Here is a 20,741-nt window from a genome sequence, read left to right as displayed (position 1 = left end):
AACCCATGCTAGGGGACTTTTAGTGTGTGCCTGAAGGGTCCACATCAGCCAGTTAGTACACAACAAACTGGTGTGGACTAGAATTTACACCCTTCTGGTTGTGGAATAATTTATCATGTAGATAAGCCCCAAGAGGAACAGCACAGAACTCACAAGCCCATGTGATGTGGGGGCAAAGGCAGCTTTAAATCACCTTGGTACCCTCTTGATTATGGGTTGGTCTAGGGGCTGGATAGGCCCCAGGCATTACTTAGACAGTCATAGGGGCCTGTCTAAACTATGGCATCCTTCCCAGGCTTCCCTATAGGCTGCAACATGCCTGGAATCTCCATAGTGAAGCTGGTATAGTCCTGCCACAACACACCCCTCCCACCCATGTCACGTTGGTTCTTTACCATGGTACAAAGGGGCCAGAGTGGGTGATGGGGAGTGGCAAGGATTTGATTTTTGGTATTACTTCTGTTCCCTGAGTGGATGATTCATGGAACTACCAAACACAGCAGAAACTGAGAATACTGAAACTGAATATAGAATTTGAACTTCACTGTGTGTGTATTTATATGAGTCAGTTTCATACTCACATAAGTACCAGCGTTAGCTGTATATTCAATTATAACAATCACTATTTGCAGTTCAAACACTCTGCTGGCCTAGAATTATTTGCTGGAGTCATTTTTAAATAATTCTGAACAATTAATACTTTAAAGAGCTGTGCAATGTGCTTTCAGCCAATCAGTGAAGAGAAAAGGAGGGCAAAGTTCCTCTAATAAATTATTAGGTGCACATCATTCACTCATTTCTAGTCCGTGCCATGGCACAGGTCTGTTTAAATCCAAACATTTAAAAGGAGAGACACATTTCTTCAGCACAGTAACCTATCATATGTATCAGTGCAGACAGCTTTTTCAAAGCTATGTATTAAAATAGGTCTGTCAGGAGACTTTCTCAGGACTATGAAAGGTATAAAGGTTATAGAAATGTAATGAGGAGCAGCACACAGACATGAGTGAAGGTGTTGGTATGACATATGAGAATTTTCCTTTAATATCCTGGACAAACCTTACTGAATGAAGTTAAACCTTAATGACAAAAGTTTAGGTATTTGGAAGTTCATTGTTTATGTATTATTGGGGAATAGTATGTAAAATCTTTAGGGAGGAGACCTGACTAATACAAACACTGGGAAATGTTAGAAGTCTCAAAGGACTATTTGAAACAATGAAACTTTTAAAATTAAGTGGGTTTCCCAAGAAATCTCTAGGAGAGAAATGCAAATGTGACTCCCGTTATGCAAGAACTCCTTCTTTTGAAGCTTTGCCTTGGGGAAGGGACCTTTTGTCGGGCTGATTACCCAGTCATGGTCACTTCAGAAACCCAATCTGGTAAAGGAATGATTCATAAGGATGCTTGTTCTGAGCAAAAGCTGTTACGAACCTGTGATCACAGAAAAATCTCTGGGTGGGGGTTGAAGGACTGATCATCTGACAAAGCCCTTACTGAAGCTGGGGTGATCTCTGGTAAGGTTATTAGCATGTGTGTAGGTTCTTTTATTGGCTTAATGTGTTTTCTCTGTGATGTTTTTACCTTAGGCATAAATGTGCTTGCTTAGAAAGAGCTGCGTGGGAATGTAACTGTGACAATTACCTCACCTCATCTCACCCAGGGCCACAGGGATGTGGTGCTGGCTGCTTTCGGGAGCTGTGCGGGGCCAGGGCAGGCAGGGAGCCTGCCTTAGCCCCACTGCACCATGGGGTTGGCAATTCCATGGGCCGGATTGAAAGACCTAAAGGGTTAAGGATTCTCCTCCATTTGCTTTCAAAACAATGTGAAACTAAATATTTCATCATCATCATGACCGTGTTTTCCAAATAAAGAAGGTGTGAGGATCCCTGAAGGCAATGTTTTCTTGTACATTTTGCAAATGTGTCCCAAAATCTTTGTTTTTAGTTTAGAATAGAAAGGCGGAAGCAATATTTCCTCTAATTATTGCAAAAGGCAGAAATCATTAGAACTAAAGGAAGTCCGGCACATTCATAGTAATAATAGGTTGTGCTTGGATACATTTAGAACAACAGGATTGTGATCCTCCTTCCAGGCTGAATGTGGAAGCTCCAGGTACTTAGCCCATGCAAAATATCTGACATTTTTCAATACATGGACTAAAATACTTTGCACAATAAGAGTAACCCCTCGGTGATCAGCTTTTTTTTGCTGTTTATGTGATACAAATTACCTGCCTTAATTGTATAGCAGCCAGTATCAAGTCATCACTGATAAACACACATTATCTGCAGCCCAACAGCATAGGAATCTCTCACTGAGTAAAGAAACAAAAGGTTCCATCAAGCATTCCTATCCCTGCTTGAATCCACTCCACCTTAACCTTGCTTCAAGCTGCATTTAAGAATTCTCTGAAAACTTCAGGTGAGGATGTCGCACAGCAGGGAAAGCTGTAGGTCTTGCTGCAAACAGCTTGCCAGTTTCCTTCCCTTCACAAGAATGCAAACCTCCTGCAAACAGCTGGGAGAAAATGTTCAGGTGAACCTTCCTCCCCCCGCCACCAAACCATGTACTATTTGTATTTCACAAATTTGAGTTCAAATTACAGAATTATCTCACAGAAAAGTTGACAGCTTTTGTTCTGATATTTTCAAAACTGAATATTTCGACTTTTTGATTAGAAATGACTTATTTTCCTTTAATTCTATTAAAAAAACTGTAAAGTTAACAAAAACAACCAAACATTGCAGGTCAAACAACTTTTTAATTTGGACCCTAAATGATTTTTTTAAAACTTTTGCAGTGTGCCAAAAAAAATTGTGGGTTTTTTTTCATTTTGGGTTGACTCAAAACTAAATTCCCTCTCCCCCCATTTTTTTTGGTTTTGCCATCAAACCAAAACATCGGCTATTTGCACAGCTCTATACCAACCCACCAAAGACCCCTCCACAAAGCCATCTTGTGAGACAAAGGAATGGCCCTTCCCCAGAGTCTTTTGGGGTGCAGGGTGGTCTCTTCCAATACTTTCTATTGTTAAGGGGGTGACTGATCCTCAGTGCCAGGGAGTGCCCTGGGCAGCAAGTAAAGTTGTTCAATAGGTACTTGCCCTAATCACCTGCCTGGAGGGCAACGTGGCCTCTCTTTCCCTCTGAAGCTAGCTGTGCACTAAGCCACACAACCAAATAATGCCCTGTAAGGCATAGAGCAGTAGCTAGGGATCCCTCAAGTGCTGCTCTGCCTCTATACCCAAGACTGGGCTTTACTTCGTAGTGCAAAGTGAGACACAACAAGCAGCAGTGGGTCTAGCTCCACCTACTCCCACATGCTGCTAGTACCACCGGAAGTGACAGGGCAGTGATCTCTGGGCACTCTGGAAAATCTGAGAACAGACATGAGAAAAGGAGAGATATTTTCTAAATTGTGAAAGTGAGGCTATGACTTCTTCCTCAGCCCCTCCTGTCGACATAGAATGCCACTGGGATTGAGGTTGCCAAAGGTTGCATCCTTGACAGGGAAGAAGCTCTCAGTCCCCAGTCCTGTTACCACAACCTTCACCACTGCCTTCCTGAGTGGTGTCCACTTGCCAGACATTACTACATGGTAAATAGGCTTGGCAGAATTCAGGTTTTTTAATACAATTTCAACAAATATTGATGTTTATTTTAAGCGTAGTTTCTATTTTAGAAATCACTTTAAATTTTCACAGTAGTGGAAATTTTAAGCATTACTTTAGATTTTTATCCATTTAAATTTTCACAGTTGCAAAAAAATATGGGAGATCAAACATTAGTTATTTAATGACACTAGATGGTGAGATTCAAAAAGTTAAAGCTTTATAACTATTAAAACTCAAATTATCAACATTACGTGTCACATATACAAAGTAAATATCCATAAGTCAAACTCATATAAGTTGTTAAGCAGCATGTTTGTTACCTTGCCTATCTATACATTTCAATTATTGGTGGAAATATTTTTTCGTCTGTTTGTGTGTGTATGGCGAAATCAAGGTTTACCAACATTTACCAATAACAATCTAATCCTTTCAAGTCTAATGGGAAGGTATATCTCCCTTCCCCACCTCTCTTTCAAAGCAGGTAAAAGCAATAGAGGTACTGTGACAACACAGACACTTATTTCAAGTAAATGAATATCTGATGCAATCATCTTTTGATTGGGCTTACTTCTGCCTGTAACTGTCATAATTTCCTTTGTTGTTATGCCACCATGCTTTCACCACACCCTCCACTACACCAGAAACCCATTGTTCCATCTCCTCCCAGTCCCAGGTTACAGTTCCAAAAGGTATCCAACAGACCTGCCTTTCCCATGGCACTTGGTGGCCCAGATAATGGGTCCTCCACTCAGCTCATACCATGACACAACCCACCACTTCACCTATCACAGTTCAGATTGTGAAGAACTGTTTGAGGAAACAAAACAGACATAAGAAACCAGATTCTAGACATCGAAGACACTGTGCACAACCACTACATAGGCATGGGTCAAAAGCAGACAGCACAAAGCAACACAAACTACAACTGTGTCAATATCATGGACATGACAACCCACCCACAGTCTTGGACAGACCATCAGTTTATTCAAGCAGTGGTCAGAGCTCTTCCTGCTCCCAGGCAAGAAGAAAGACCCATGAATCATAACTGGACTGTAGAGGAGCGGACTCACCCCTGCTGGTAGTCATCGGGAATTAGCTCACCAGGTGTTGGAGCACCTTCTGCAGGTCGGTGATCCACCTTACTGCCGGCCCCTATGTCCCTCCCAGGACCCAGTGCCCCTTTCTCTGGGGTGCTGCCACCCTGGCAGTACCCCCACACTCTCAGGTTCTGGGTCTCCCCACCCAGGGGAACCTCCACCCTCTAACCCCACCTCACCTCAGCCTGAGCTACTGCCAGTCCCCATCTAGCCCCACTCTCTGGGGCAGACTGCAGTATAAGCCACTCATCACAGGCAAGGGGGTTTGGACCTGCTGCCTCTCCCTACACATGGGCTGCCCCTCTGCAACCCTGTACCTATTCGGCCTGTAGTCAGGCCAGAGCTCCCAGCCCCTCTGGCCCGCTCCCAGCCCTGCTCCAATCTAGGTGTCCTGCCCTACAGCCAGGCCCTTCTCCCTCTATAGGCAGAGGGAGAATGTCTGGGCTCCTGGCTCGCAGCCTCTTATAGGGGCCAGCTGGGCCTGATTGGGGCATGGCCACAGCTGAGCCTACCTTCGCCAATCAGCCCAGGCTTCTCACCCCAGCCACAGCCCTCTCCGGGGCTGTTCTAAGCCCTTCAGGGCAGGAGCGGGTATCTACCCGCTACATGGACTATGAAGACTGATGGACTCCATCAAATTCCAAAGCCTGGTAAATAACAGTATTCTTCTCACAGGACAAGGAGTCAAAGACCTGGTGAATTGTTATCATTGCACACTAGCCTCAACCATGAACTCAATGGCCACCAAACAGCCCATTCCTCCCCATCACCCACACAGGTCTCCTTAATTTTCTGACATCCTGCACCAGATGAAGGGAGAGAGGCAGAAACCTGAGCACCATAGGCGGAAAACAAAGGCTGATACTGTATAGGACAAAACACAGTGAATTCCTCCATGTCTATGCCAAGGCTCTAACACAGGCCATGAAAATCTGTCAGCCTCCACTGAAGCTACCAAGGAGCAATCCTGGGTGTTTACAGCAGCAAGCCCTCCAAAGAACTATCAATCTACTTTGCTGGAAACATCATGTGTGTTTGGGAAGGATTCCCAAACAACCTGGATCTGCTTTGCCTGCACCCAATAACCCATAGCCTGCCTGTAATTCCAGAATTCAGTATATTCACTCATCCAGCATTTCTGGATACCCTGAAAAAGTCTTGACTGAAGACCTGTGAAGCCAACCCATGCCCTTCGTGGTTTGTGAAACAGATTTGTAAGCAACTGGTGTCACTCATGACTGATATAGCCAATGCCTCATCCAGGGAAAGAATCTTTTCTTCCTCCTTCAAACACACAATAGTATGACCAACACTGAAGATACATCAATTCTAGTCAACTATCATCCCACATCAAACCTCCCATTCCTGAGCAAGTTGACAGAAAAGCTAGCCAAAGGCCAACTTTGAGATCATCTAATAGAAGCTAATATCCTACACCCAGCACAATCTGGATTTAGGCCAGGAAATGGAATTGAAACTGTTTTAGTAAAACTGATGGATGATGTCCTGCTGTCAGTGAATTAAGGGCAGACATCCACTCTCATCCTTCTGGGCCTCTTTGAAACATTCAGCAGTGCTGACCATAAGATATTGCTGTCTTGCTTGAGCCTTAACATTCCTGATATTTCTAGGGTAAAAATATAAAGAAAGAAAAAATGGGGGAAAATAGTACAGGCCTTCTTCACACATCACAAAGAAGCCAAAGAAGGCACAAGTCCTTATTTTTTTTATATATATACAACCTTTGGAAATGATCCTTAAAGCTCTGCAAGTTAATCACTTCAAAGAGCAACTGATGCATACAACTCCCATGACACATGATAGAGATAAACAGTTTATTTTGATGCCCAGATGAGCCGGAAGAGTCTGACTGAGGCTGTCTGTTAATCGAGGCATGTGACAGAATCGAGAAACTGATGCTCTTGCAGACCTCGCACACTTGCCGAAAATGAAAGTTTTCCTTGATTTGTTACCATCTAAAACAATATTGTCTGCCTCAGTAATAAAAGATAATATTTTTTTTATGACAACTCCCTTATGTCAAGTCTTTACATAATCAGTTACAAATGAAGCTGACTGTGGGTTAACGGCAGATAGCTCATTTTTACAAATTAGGTGCACTTGGGTTATATTTCCCTCCATATACATTCCCATTCCACACCAGAAAGTAATGTTACAAAGGTCAGGATAGAGACTGCATTCTGCTATGTAGTTTGTTTTGCAAACCTGTACCAGTGGTCAAAATGCTCAGGAAACTCAATTACTGACTTGCTATGGTAACCATACATCAGCAGGCCAAGATGATAGAGGTTATTTCTAAAATTAGTGCCTTAATGCAGAAAACACAGTCTGCAATTCCAGTTTTACAATCTTTGCCTGATATTTATATTGTTAAAAATTAATGGGAGCACTGCCTATTATTTCAGGCATTTCATCAGGAACTTAAAACTCCTGTTAAACAGGTTCACTTCTTGTTGCAGTTAAAAAACCCTTCCTATCTGTTTGACCCTGTTACTATGTAAACGCAATATTCTAATCAATGTAGCCATCAAATGTTAGTTTTAATCAGTATTATTATTTTCCCTTTAAGTTTAATTTTTTTATGCAAAGTTTAGTTTAGTTTAGTGTCCTATTGTCAGTAATAATTCCAGGTAGCTGTTGAAACAAAGCACCCTGCAGAGAGTATAATGAATCAGCAAATGATAGGAGCTTTCCCTATGGACAAAAACAATTCTGGTGGCTGCATTTATGCTCTCATTGGATTATGCTCCTGGAATATAAATTGATTTAGTTCCAAATCATCTGAGGAAAAATCATGTAAAATGGATTTCAATTATATCATTGCTGCTTTACAAAAAGGCTCAATACTCTATGGGGCGGGGGAATCAGCACCTCTATAGGATTCACTTTCTGATGAAAGAAAACAATTTTCCATTTAATTTTTCTCCAGTCACTGTGACTTAACTCTAAATATCTTTTGATCAGCTTTTCTTCTGCCTTATTTGATAAAAAAAAAAAATTGGGATTCCTGTATTTTCTGAACAGAGAGACAAGTTTTGTTTCTCTTCCCCTTTTCTATTCCGTTTGGTTGTGCTGCCTCAGCCTGAATCCACTGATAATGGTTGTTCAATCAGAAAATAACACAAAGCAGAACCTTAGAAATTCCTACTCCAAAATCCTGACATTGAGTATTTCCCATAGTCTCGCTTTCAAGCAGTAAGGCTGTAATACAGACACGGAGCCTGATTTTCCATTGCCTTGACCTTTTGTGTTTTCACTTACGCCTGTGCAAATTTCTCTCCCCGAAGCAAAGACTGTCAATCAGCAACAGGTTTCTCCTATAGTGCAAACTCTTTTAGCTTATCTATTACAAAATGTCAGTTTCTTTGCATAAGCTAATTTTGTAGAGCTTTTCACATTCACTATGGAAGAAGGATTACAATCCTCAATCACTGTTATAAATCTAGTTACACAACCTATTACAACCTCTGACAGGGAGGGGGAAGATAAAGGGGGACAACACAAAACAAGTGGAACACAAAAAGTATTTTAGAATCTCTTTTTGCAAGAATTTTGAGTCACTGAATAAACCTAAAGGTGTTGTGTTAGATGTCTAACCTCACTAAAGGCAGTAGTATATTAGAATCATAGAATCATAGAATATCAGGGTTGGAAGGGACCTCAGGAGGTCATCTACTCCAACCCCCTGCTCAAAGCAGGACCAATCCCCAACTAAATCATCCCAGACAGGGCTTTGCCAAGCCTGACCTTAAAAACTTCTAAGGAAGGAGATTTCACCACCCTCTTAGTGAAAAAGTTTTTCCTAATATCCAATCTAAACCTCCCCCACTGCAACTTGAGACCATTACTCCTTGTTCTGTCATCTGCTACCACTGAGAACATCTTGATTATCACTACAAAAGTTTTTTTCTCCTGCTGATAATAGCTCATCTTAATTAATTAGCCTCTTACAGTTTGTATGGCAGCTTCCACCTTCTCTGTATGTATATATATATCTTCTTACTCTATGTTCCATTCTATGCATTCTAGAGCCATCCTCTTTGGAACGCCCTTTCAGGTAGTTGAAAGCAGCTATCAAATCCCCCCTCATTCTTTTCTTCCGCAGACTAAACAATCCCAGTTCCCTCAGCCTGTCCACATAAGTCATGTGTTCCAGTCCCCTAATCATTTTTGTTGCCCTCCGCTGGACATTTTCCAATTTTTCCACATCCTTCTTGTAGTGTGGGGCCCAAAACTGGACACAGTACTCCAGATGAGGCCTCACCAATGTCAAAGTAGAGGGGAACAATCACGTCCCTCGATCTGCTGGCAATGCCCCTACTTATACATCCCAAAATGCCATTGGCCTTCTTGGCAACAAGGGCACACTGTTGACTCATATCCAGCTTCTCATCCACTGTAAGCCCTAGGTCCTTTTCTGCAGAACTGCTGCCTAGCCATTCGGTCCCTAGTCTGTAGCGGTGCATGGGATTCTTCCATCCTAAGTGCAGGACTCTGCACTTGTCCTTGTTGAACCTCATCAGATTTCTTTTGGCTCAATCCTCTAATTGGTCTAGGTCCCTCTGTATCCTATCCCTACCTTCCAGCATATCTACCTCTCCTCCCAGTTTATTGTCATCTGCAAACTTGCTGAGGGTGCAGTCCATGCCATCCTCCAGATCATCAATGAAGATATTGAATAAAACCAGCCCAAGGACCGACCCTTGGGGCACTCCACTTGAAACCGGCTGCCAACTTGCTGGGGGTGCAGTCCATGCCATCCTCCAGATCATTAATGAAGATATTGAATAAAACCAGCCCAAGGACCGACCCTTGGGGCACTCCACTTGATACCGGCTGCCAACTAGACATGGAGCCATTGATTAACCTGGACTGAGATAGATATTTGTCATCATCTAATTAAAGGTGCTCAAATAATAAGAAACAACAGAGGTAATAAACTTGAATTCCTTCCTACATATTTCTGCATTTGTGTTTTCTTCCAGGTGTTTAACACTACAGTTTTGCAGGAAACTACCAAAAAAAGTGTTACTCTATGCTTTGTCTCAGTAAGATCAACTGTGCTTTATTGGCAGTATGTTCTAATCTTTCCACTCCAATGCTGCTGCAGCACTTGTCAAAAATTTTGCTCAAACCAACAATGTTCCTACAGTGCAAAAATCTTCAGCTACACGTCTCACTTTGTCTGTTTTCCTCTATTCATTATTATCAGAAAGAATATTTGTTTGGTTACTGAGAGACTGTTACCCAACAGCACATTGATCAGGAGGTCTGACTAGATGAACACCAAGTGGTCCCTTCTGTCTTGAGAATCTATGAATCAAGCCAGTGAAAGATCTATTCCACCAGGAGCACTGAAATATGGCAAATAAAGAAGGAGCCCATTCAGTGAAGTCAGTTGAAAGGCTAACTTTGGCTACAAAAGGCTTTGGATCAGGTGCTATCATCGGAGGCCAGATTAAATGAATATTTCCTCTTTGAATCAATGACTCAATTGGAAAAGATCAACTGAGCTGCAGTTTTTCTTTGCTAAAAGAACAGGAGGACTTGTGGCACCTTGGAGACTAACAAATTTATTAGAGCATAAGCTTTCGTGGGCTACAGCTCACTTCATCGGATGCATAGAATAGAACATAGAGTAAGAAGATATATATATACATACAGAGAAGGTGGAAGCTGCCATACAAACTGTAAGAGGCTAATTAATTAAGATGAGCTATTATCAGCAGGAGAAAAAAACTTTTGTAGTGATAATCAAGATGGCCCATTTAGTCAGTTGACAAGAAGGTGTGAGGGTACTTAACATGGGGAACAGAGTAACAGCCGTGTTAGTCTGTATTCGCAAAAAGAAAAGGAGTACTTGTGGCACCTTAGAGACTAACCAATTTATTTGAGCATAAGCTTTCGTGAGCTACAGCTTATGCTCAAATAAATTGGTTAGTCTCTAAGGTGCCACAAGTACTCCTTTTCTTTTAACATGGGGAATTAGATTCAATATGTCTAAATGAGCCATCTTGATTATCACTACAAAAGTTTTTTTTCTCCCGCTGATAATAGCTCATCTTAATTAATTAGCCTTTTACAGTTTGTATGGCAACTTCCACCTTCTCTGTATGTGTATAGATACGTAGATACATAGATATTAAGATCAGAAGAGACCATTATGATCATCTAGTTTGACCTCCTGCACAATGCAGGTCACAGAATCTCACCCACCCACTCCTGCAATAAATCTTCTTACTATATGTTCCATTCTATGCATCCGATGAAGTGGGCTGTAGCCCACGAAAGCTTATGCTCTAATAAATTTGTTAGTCTCTAAGGTGCCACAAGTACTCCTGTTCTTTTTGTGGATACAGACTAACACGGCTGCTACTCTGAAACCTTTTTCTTTGCTGTTACTGTGGCAGAGGGGCTCCCGATGCTTAAGTCTACCTTATTGCAATAGATCACATCCTAACTCTTGTCCCAAGTCCTCACTTTGATGTATGAATAACCGTCTTTCACTCCCTCAAGGCAGCCACTAAGTAACATTGAGTCAGCTGAAGCAGCATCTGTAAGGTTTCTATACTCCTAACCCAGCTGAGACCCGATAGCCTCCCCTCATTCTGCAATGCTGGTCAACGACCAACTCCCAAGTTGGTTTGAAAAGTCCATGAAGCATGAAGAGTCTCATTGGAGATTGAGAACTTCTCATCCAGGACATTGCTAGACATAAACCAAAAAGGCAAAGACACTAAGCAGTCTCCTGGAACTAGGTTTCCTCTACAATTAATTATTTAACCAGCATTTGTAATATTCCCTTAGCGCAATTTTTTGTATCATTTAGAAAAAAAAAAGCTCTAAAGATTAGTACACTCTATATAAACCAATGCAATTAAGGCTATTATGAGCTCGGTCTGCCACGGCATCCTTTGTATCCAGGGCCAGTATTTTATTATCTTTCCAACATGCTATGCAATATCAAAGTATTTAGGGGCCACTTGTTACAATGCAAACCAGCTTTCTACAGCACTCCTTTATGAAAAGCTATCAAAAGCACGTTATAGAGGAATTCACTGTTAAGTCAGAGTGGCAGAGAAAGGCTTAAGACAAGAGGGAAAGGGTAAAGAGGGAGTCACTAGTTTAGAGTGAGGAAGAGAAAATTGCAGGCTGATGGAGAATTGCAGAGGAAAGAATGGTTTCAGAGTAACAGCCGTGTTAGTCTGTATTCGCAAAAAGAAAAGGAGTACTTGTGGCACCTTAGAGACTAACCAATTTATTTGAGCATAAGCTTTCATGAGAAATTGGTTAGTCTCTAAGGTGCCACAAGTACTCCTTTTCTTTTTAGAGGAAAGAATCACTCCCAGTCATGTCTCAGTAGACGGACAGTAGAGGAATAGAATGAACGGGTGGGCGTGGGAGTAAGCTGAGGTCAGAGAGGCAGGACGGAGTAAGTCCACAGGGAGTTTTGAAAACTAGGAATAGATTTCTGGACAGTTCTTTGTAGATAAAAAGATAGCAAAGGTAACAAAGGATGGGGTGATGATATGAGAGGTACACTTCTAAGAGTGTAAAAGCAGTCTGACGGCAGAATTCTGGACATCCTTGAAGATTAGAGAGCAGACATTTATGACAATATTAAAAGAAAAACTTCAAAGCAAGAAAGGGCTAGATTGTGACTCTAGCCATGGATCTGAGAAAGGGCAGTACCAAAGCTGCACCACCCCAGGAGTAACCCGGGAGGCATTGTGCCATACATACACCTTTCTAAATCACAATTCCTCCCCTGATTTCTTCTTGCTCTGCCCACTCAGTTATGCTGCAAAACTCGGCCAAATCCCCATCCACTTACTCTGGAGGGAATAAATAAGCATGCAGCACCTGCTTACTCCTGCAGGCTCAGAGCCAAGGTCTAATTCCCTGAACGGAGGTGTAAAGCAGGTCTTACTCCTTCTTATTTCCCTGCATGGATATTTAATCCAAGTCCCAATCTAGCCCAAGGTTATTAAAGCCTGGTAAGGGAAAATTCTACAAGGTTCCAGTGTGGGTGATAAGAAAATTTACATACAAGTGAGGTGAGGTTTTAAAAGGAGCATAAAACAGATTGGGCTAAAATACCTAGGTGTGATTCACTTTAGATACACAAAAGTGAACTGTCTTGAAACAGCATCTTGTCTCTCAGAGCGGTTTCTGATAATGCCAAAGAAATGACTGATGACCCTTTCAATTCTGCAAGAATCTCAGCCATTTGAATGAATTTAAATCTAAATCAGCAAGACCTTAATCAGATACTTAATACTGACCTTAATCAGATCAAGATCTAACTCCCCAGCTCCCACCCCTCGAGGTCAAGGACTAAAAACTCTTACTCAAACACCGGGTTTCCCACTGAAGCCAACACTGTAGTAAGTGTTGTAGCTTCAGGCCCGTGGCTTGGAACTAGTTATACACAGACACATCTGTAAAAAGAAACAAAAAATGTGCATGTGTGAGTATAATGGGATTTGAAAAAATTAACAATGAACACTGAAAATGAAGGTGTGTAATCAAAAATGACAAATCAAGATTAACAGACTGGCACAATAATGAAAGTATTACAAGCTGTCCCCTACTCTCATTCAACAAAAGTGTATGGAAATCTGGTGCAGTACAAATCCACTATTTGAACTGAGATTAACAAATGTTAGTCTTATTATAAATTATAATGTTATTTGCATAAACTTTATTGAGATGAAGAAAAGGAACAGAGAAATTGTAAATTCACTAGCAATAAATATAAAATAGCATTGCATTTTGCACTACTTTGAAAATGCCACTATCTAGGTCACTAAAAGTAAAAGAAATTTCCAGAATTGTTTTTTTCAAAATGCTGAGCTAACATAACAACAACCAGAACTCAAATGGAAGAGAAGCTTGGAGGCATAAATAATTAGTTTAATAAATACACAGAGAAGACACACTGGAAAATGACTGCCTTTGTTAATTGTTTATCATCCTGTTCCTAATCCTGGTTATATCCTGCTTATCAAAACTGGAATCCGATTATTAATGGGAAAGTAAAATAAAATCAATAACAGATATGCATTAATTTACTAAAGCAAAACTATTATACACAGATGAAAGTACAGTAGAAAATATTAGCATCACTAAAAGAAAAGGAGTACTTGTGGCACCTTAGAGACTAACCAATTTAGCTCACGAAAGCTTATGCTCAAATAAATTGGTTAGTCTCTAAGGTGCCACAAGTACTCCTTTTCTTTTTGCGAATACAGACTAACACGGCTGCTACTCTGAAACCTGTTATTAGCATCACTGTTTCTCTCTCAGGGAATTCAAAGGCTTGCAAAATATTGTCAAGGCAGCATCATTATCTCCAAGTATTCTCCATCCCTCCCCCCGTCCACCCCCACCCAAGCTCTGCCATTCCCTGCACCTACTTCATTTGAAAAATAATCCAAAGACAATGGGAATGAGAAATTCACATGTTCAGTAGTGCTCCCTGTCAAGAGGGATATTGCAAGGGGAGTGAAAATGTCCTTAGTTTTCAGGATGTGACATGGAAATACTGAATGAAATGTGGGATTTTCAACTAATAATATGTGCAGTGCAAATAAAAAATGAGTAAGACCTGAATGTGAACTGGACCATAATATCTCCCAGAGGAATCAGAACCAAAGTGTTACACTATTCCAGGAGTGAGACATGCAGCTGAATTATTTGGCTAAAAAACTATTTGTTATTGAATCAAAGTTAACTTTGCAGTTGTACAATGTTCACGCTGCAGGACTGCACATTTGAGAACATAGGAGAAGTGCATATGAGGATTGCACTGCTCAGTCCCGGTGCTACCTTGAATGTCTATAAGCAGTTATAATAAAAAATTCTGATTTTTCTTTTTAGGTCTTGTTTCTAGGAAAGAAACCGAGTAAAGGGAGATTCAGGAGGAGATGAGGCATGGGCCACTATTTCTTTGCAATAATTTTTGAAGAGAAAAATCAACCAAACTGCTGGTGGTTTGTAAGTATAAGAAGTACAAATTAATTAAAAATTGGATGTGTGGGGCGTGTGACTGTGTGCTTGCACACACATGGGCATGCTTCTGATTCTTATAACATTTTTCAGACTGTGCATCCACAATGTGGATTAAACCCTATTGGCATTTCTCTGTTCTCAACACCCCCAGTAACTGTCTGAGTCTAGGACCCCTATCCAGGAAAGCGCTTAAGCATTTCCTTTGAGTTCCACTGACTTCAGTAGAAGTTAAGCATGTGCTTAAGAGCACTTCCTGAATAAGGATGCTTTCCTGAATCAGGGCCTAGAAGAGCGTATAACTTGCTTTCGAAGGCGAAATTCCCAGCATCATTGAAGACAATGGGAGTTTTGCCATTGACTGCAATTGAGATAGGATTTCACCTAAAATATTTGCATTATGGAGCTGGTATTATGGATTCATGGTATGCAAATTAATTACGCAGCACATTCTCATTTTCAGCATACAAGGTCTGATCCAGTCAGGCGTAGAGCACCCTCAAATGTCACTGACTTTAATGGGAGTTCAGATCTTTCATTTTGCTCAGGAGTTGCTCAAAACGTCAGAGGATTGGGCCCATAGTCAGATGATAAAAAAATACCCCCTTACTCTGTGGGCAGGTTGGGGCATAGCACACCATGGAAAATTTGATACATATTTTTAAGAAAGAGGTCATAGTACTCCGCATAGGCAGAGCCTCAGTTTTTAAGATGCAAGGAAACCTCTTTATCTACCTTGGAAGAACAAAGGGTTGGATTAAAGCCATCTATATTTTAGGTTGTGGTTCCAGGGAATCTAAGCATTTCAAGTCTGAAGCTTGGACAGCCGAGCCACTCCCCAACTGATATTCAAATTAGGCAGCTGACCAAACCTGCTAGGAAGGACAACAATTGGTCCTAAACCTCCCCACGCAAACAGAAGAGCCAAATTCTGCCCTCACAATTCTATTAAAAATGCCACACTTACATGAGGGTAAAATCTGACCCTCACACCCCTCAGAATAGTATTTTATTGGACTACAACTTATCTCCTCATCTGTTCATATAGATTGGGGGGAAATTCCAAAGTAGATTTGCTGCTTGTAAGCCAACAGATCACACAATTCCTCCACTAACTGAAATGATTATCCCCTAATAAGGACATCTCCCCGTCCCTCCCTCCCTTCAGGAGATACTATTGCAACCAACAATGACAGCTCAGAAATAATTTTTACAATGCATCTTCGTTACGTAGGGCAAAAACCTCCAATGACTGTGGATGGAACCTGTGTGGTTGTGCTGCAGGATATGGAGAGCCTGTACAACGAATCCACAACTCCTGCATGCCTTAATGCTGAGCTTTGGTGATGCTCCATTCCCTCTAATGCAGAGGGTTGGCGTGGTTTGAGGCCAATGAATACATAACTGGTTTTCCCCATCCCATGCCCAGGGAACTGCAATACTGGCTAAGGTGTAGCCCCATGCCCTGAGTGGGGAAGGATTTCATCCCCACCACAGAAACTCCCTTTAACAAAGATTGGTTTCAGAGTAACAGCCGTGTTAGTCTGTATTCGCAAAAAGAAAAGGAGTACTTGTGGCACCTTAGAGACTAACCAATTTATTTGAGCATAAGCTTTCGGGAGCTACAGCTCACTTCATCGGATGCAATGCACTTCATCCGATGAAGTGAGCTGTAGCTCACGAAAGCTTATGCTCAAATAAATTGGTTAGTCTCTAAGGTACCACAAGTACTCCTTTTCTTTTAACAAGGATTGTTTGTCCAGGCTTTGCACTGGCAGGAGGATTCAGCCCTTAGAGGACAATAAATCCTTTATAGGCTGCTGTATACACACAGCCAGGGAGAAATGTGGAAAACTACAGACTTCACATTTCACAAGTACCATGATACCCTATTACAAAATAATGTATCATACTGACCAACATATTATTCAAAGCAGTGACACAGCAGCATATTTTATAGTAAACGTCGTAAGCAACTTAAATGGTTTTTGCTGTCTTCTCTCTTTAAGCCCGTGTCATTTTAAGTAGTAAATAGAATGCAACGTGCCTTTAAACAATTCTAGATGACCAGATTATTTACGATATTAATTTGCAGCGATCTAGTGTCTTTCATATGAAGATCCTAAAGCCCATTACAAAGATTAATTGAGTCTAGCAACACACTGCAGGAGAGACAAATACCATTATACCCATTTAACAGATGGGTGAATTGAGCCAAAATGGCATGCCTGAGGCCATATGGAGAATCAGTCACAAAGCTAGGAATCAAGTATCAGAGGGGTAGCCATGTTAGTCTGTATCCACAAATACAACGAGGAGCCTGGTGGTACCTTAAAGACTAACAGATTTATTTGGGCATAAGATTTTGTGGGTAAAAACCCCACTTCTTCAGATGCATGGAGTCATCTAGGAATAAATCACAGGCTCCAAACTTCCAGTCCACTACTTTAACCACTTCTGCTTTGTTAATTACAAATGAAGAATAAAACCTTACTGCAATTTTCTTAACCGATCTTTGTGTAACATTTGCTTGCTTCACAAGGTAGATTTACAAATTCCCAGTATTTCTTCTCCACCAGGCCTACTAGCCTGGCTGATGACCTGCAGAAAATCTGTTAATGTGCTCCACAGCAGCAAAGTCAAATTCTGCTTAGGGAATACAACACATTATCTTTGTATCTGGCAGGCAAGATTCCTGTGATCCAATGCCTCCCCCCCTCCCATGTTTTCCCTTATAAACTTTAGTGTAACTTAGTTTTTAAAAAACATGCCTTTGATTTTTTTGGGCTGAAGGAAGAGTAGATTGCATTTTCTTAGTGAGAGGATTCAGATGCAATGTTTGGATCTGGATTTTGAACACAGAAAGTACTAGGGGATGTCTGCACCCACATTTTGGTTTAGTTGTATCTCTATTTACTACAGCTCCTGAGAAACCATCATTCACATGCTCATTTCTCGGAGTCTCTGTTTGAAGTTCTGCACATGTCTGATGAGTATTTTGTTCTTGCCATTTAGTTTCCAGCTTTTATTTGCTATGACAGAGATGTGTGATGTTCACATGAAGGGTGACATGTTCGTGTATTGATTGATGGATTCATGTCTCTTTTTGACCCACTCTGTTTCTGGAAGCAACTGCATGCCCTGGGCCTGAGCTTCCTTGAAAAATAACAGTGGAATTGCATGCAAAGTCAGTACTTAAGTCACTGGTATAGTATCCCCATAAGTTCTCAATGGCTAAGTGATACATGACTTTTTTCTGAAGGAAGCCATAAAAATTGTATTTAATGTTAAATAGATTGAGACTAAAGAATCACACCATGTATTCTTGTTGAAAAATATTGTATGTGTCAACCTTTCAAGGCCTAAGGAAAGAACTCCATTATTCATGCTGTTGTAAGCTCTGTATACATTTCAGTTCTTTATATAGAAAGCTTAATGGCCATGGATTATTTGCCTCATTGGTCATGGTGCTAGGAGATAAAACAATGGAAAGTATTGGTTATAACTTTCCTATATTTAAACTTCTAATGCATTGAACCATTAAAACAAACAATAAAGAAATTATTCCTAAAATTTAAAGCAAAATTGATCTTTTTCTGAATGGAATTGATAAAGCATGTCAGGCTCCTTAATGCCACTTTTTTTCTCCTGGTTGGTTGTTACATTACAAGTTCACAGGCATTTCTGGTTAGTATACCTTTATTCAACAGCTTCTCATTCATCTTCATCGCTAGGAGGTAGAATATGACACAAATCTTGAAGAAAGCAAGCAAGCAAGAAAAAGAAACTAGCAAACTAAACTCATGAGCACATACAATAGGATACAGGAGAATGACGTTGAGTAGTACATTTTCTATGTGTAGTCTCACAACACTAAATTATATGCTTCTGTGTTTTATTAATAAAGTCAGTCTTTTAGGATTAGGTCAACTTCAATCCAGCAAGCGGAGCTGGCAAATTTGAAGACAATAATTTGTAAATTCAGTATATGCTGACTAAAGGGCTAATTTCAGAAGAAAAGAAGGGGGCAGAAAGCTGTGGCTTAGGCCTATCATGTTGAAACTTTGGTCTAAACTCTAGTTAGCAGAGCATCTGAATGGCAGTCACCGCTAAATGCAGTGTAGACAAACGATCTAACCCATACTATTCATTTTTCTTTTTAAGCAACAAAACAGACACTCTTAAAACTTACTACAGTCAAAAGGTCGGAACTTGAAGGTAAGATCACTGAACAAAAACCAGAACCACTTTAAAGACATAATTCACTCCCTCATCAGCCAATGGGCTAAAGCTTGAATAGGCAGATAAGTTTGGCACCCTTTCCTGATGGTTAGCAAGCTTGGGGTTGTGGCCAGTCGAAAAAGAAGCAAATTCCAAAGTTGAGACCCTCCATGTAGAACTCCCACCCAGCAATAGATACTCAAACTTAGGAACGGTTAGTGAGAGCACATCAGACAATCTCACTTGGCCAGGAAGTAGGATACAAACCATATAGGGCTATATACAGCAATATCAATACACACCTTGTGTTGCACCTGGCAGAGAACATGAAGCTGGCATAGTTTATGGAGAACCGGTGTAATGTGCTGTAGCCAGTCCCACTAAGCAACTGGGCTACCATATTCTGTACCAACTGTAACTTCAGGATGGGTTCCATGGACGGTCCCTTTAGAGTATGATGCAAAGCATTACAATAGTCCAGTCTGTCAGCCACAAAGACATGAAGATCCAAGAGAAATGGTCACAGTTGTCATGTAATATGCAGATAGAAAATAGGCACTTTTGGTTTCTGCAGCGACCTGGGATTCTAATAGCAGATGGTGATCCAAAAGCATGCCGGCGTTGCAGGTCTCTTAACAAACGGAGGGTGAAGAATCACTTCTCTACAGGAAGCAGTCACCATCACTGTTATGCTATCAGAAAGCTTCTGCCACCCAACCAGCATCAACTCAGACTGATCTCTATCAGGTCTCAACCAGTTCACTCTGACATTTGCAATTTGGCCTGACCCTGGGAAAGCATTGTGGGTCCAATAAAAAAGAGTTGTAAAGCTGCATCTCAGCAGTATACCGATGCAGCTGCTTCCCAAACCATCACACTATCTTCTCCGCTGACTTCACACACACATCAAACAGAAGGGACACCGGAAAATCCCCCCAAATATTAGAACTAAAATGAACCAGGCTTTTGTCCACAGATAGGAAGATATCAACCAATTGTCAAACAATGAAACCAGTGCAGTCCCCTAGTTATAATCAGGCATAAAACCAGACTGACAGTTATCAAAGAAATCTGCAACTCCAGATGGTGGCACAGTTTCCTCACTGCTGCCTTTTCTACACATTTGCCCCCCAAAGGCAGGTTAGAGGACAGGCAATAATCTTCAAGTTAGCCAGTGGATTGCTTTTTTTGAGCAAGATAGTGTCAGTTCCCCTGCAGGTGTATGCCAATATAGTTCTATTGACTTTACTGAAGCTACATTGATTTGCACCAGCTGAGGATCTGACCCTTAGGTCCACAGATTTGTGAAATGCGATATTCAGATTACCAGCTGATCATCTGAGAGGACTAAGGTAGGCACTTAAAGGGAAGTTGTTTACCTCCATTTCATAGGCGCTGGATGGATTTAGTAGAACAATGGTAAATGATACATTTAAAAGTTAATCTAATATGAAATACATTTTTTAAATCTGCAATGGGCCTTCCTTATCTATCAGCTTTATTACATTAGCAAGTAAAGAACAGTGATTTTTTTTTCTTTTCTGTTCCACTCAGGAATGGAATGTATTGTATTTGCTCTCAGAATATGTAACTGTGGTAACAAAGAAAGCATACATCCAGATATAATAAATTAATAAATATCATTTACAATAGGAACATCTTCCAAATATTTTGACAACTTACTGAAAAAATATCAAGTTACTATTTCAAGTAGTATAAAATATTGGAATATGATCTTACATTATTTCGTAGTGGGGATTGTAAATTCACTAAGA

At 40.9% G+C, this 20,741-nt stretch overlaps 1 protein-coding gene across 4 annotated transcripts in view; it reads right to left on the bottom strand.

Moving 5' to 3' along the window:
- The window catches only part of CDH13 (cadherin 13), a 761,603-nt gene that overhangs the window by 139,821 nt on the left and 601,041 nt on the right, over nucleotides 1–20,741 (bottom strand). The window contains exon 8 of one of the 4 annotated variants that reach the window (XM_043526212.1): nucleotides 13,122–13,175. The exons of the other annotated variants lie outside the window; for them this stretch is intronic. Coding sequence (XP_043382147.1) covers nucleotides 13,137–13,175 — 39 coding nt within the window. The 3' untranslated portion in view covers nucleotides 13,122–13,136. Of the gene's footprint in view, nucleotides 1–13,121; nucleotides 13,176–20,741 lie in introns of those variants that run through there. 4 annotated transcript variants of the gene reach the window in all.

This window comes from Chelonia mydas, chromosome 12, assembly GCF_015237465.2.
Source record: "Chelonia mydas isolate rCheMyd1 chromosome 12, rCheMyd1.pri.v2, whole genome shotgun sequence".
NCBI lineage: Eukaryota > Metazoa > Chordata > Testudines > Cheloniidae > Chelonia > Chelonia mydas.
This window is presented reverse-complemented; position numbering and strand designations above follow the sequence as displayed.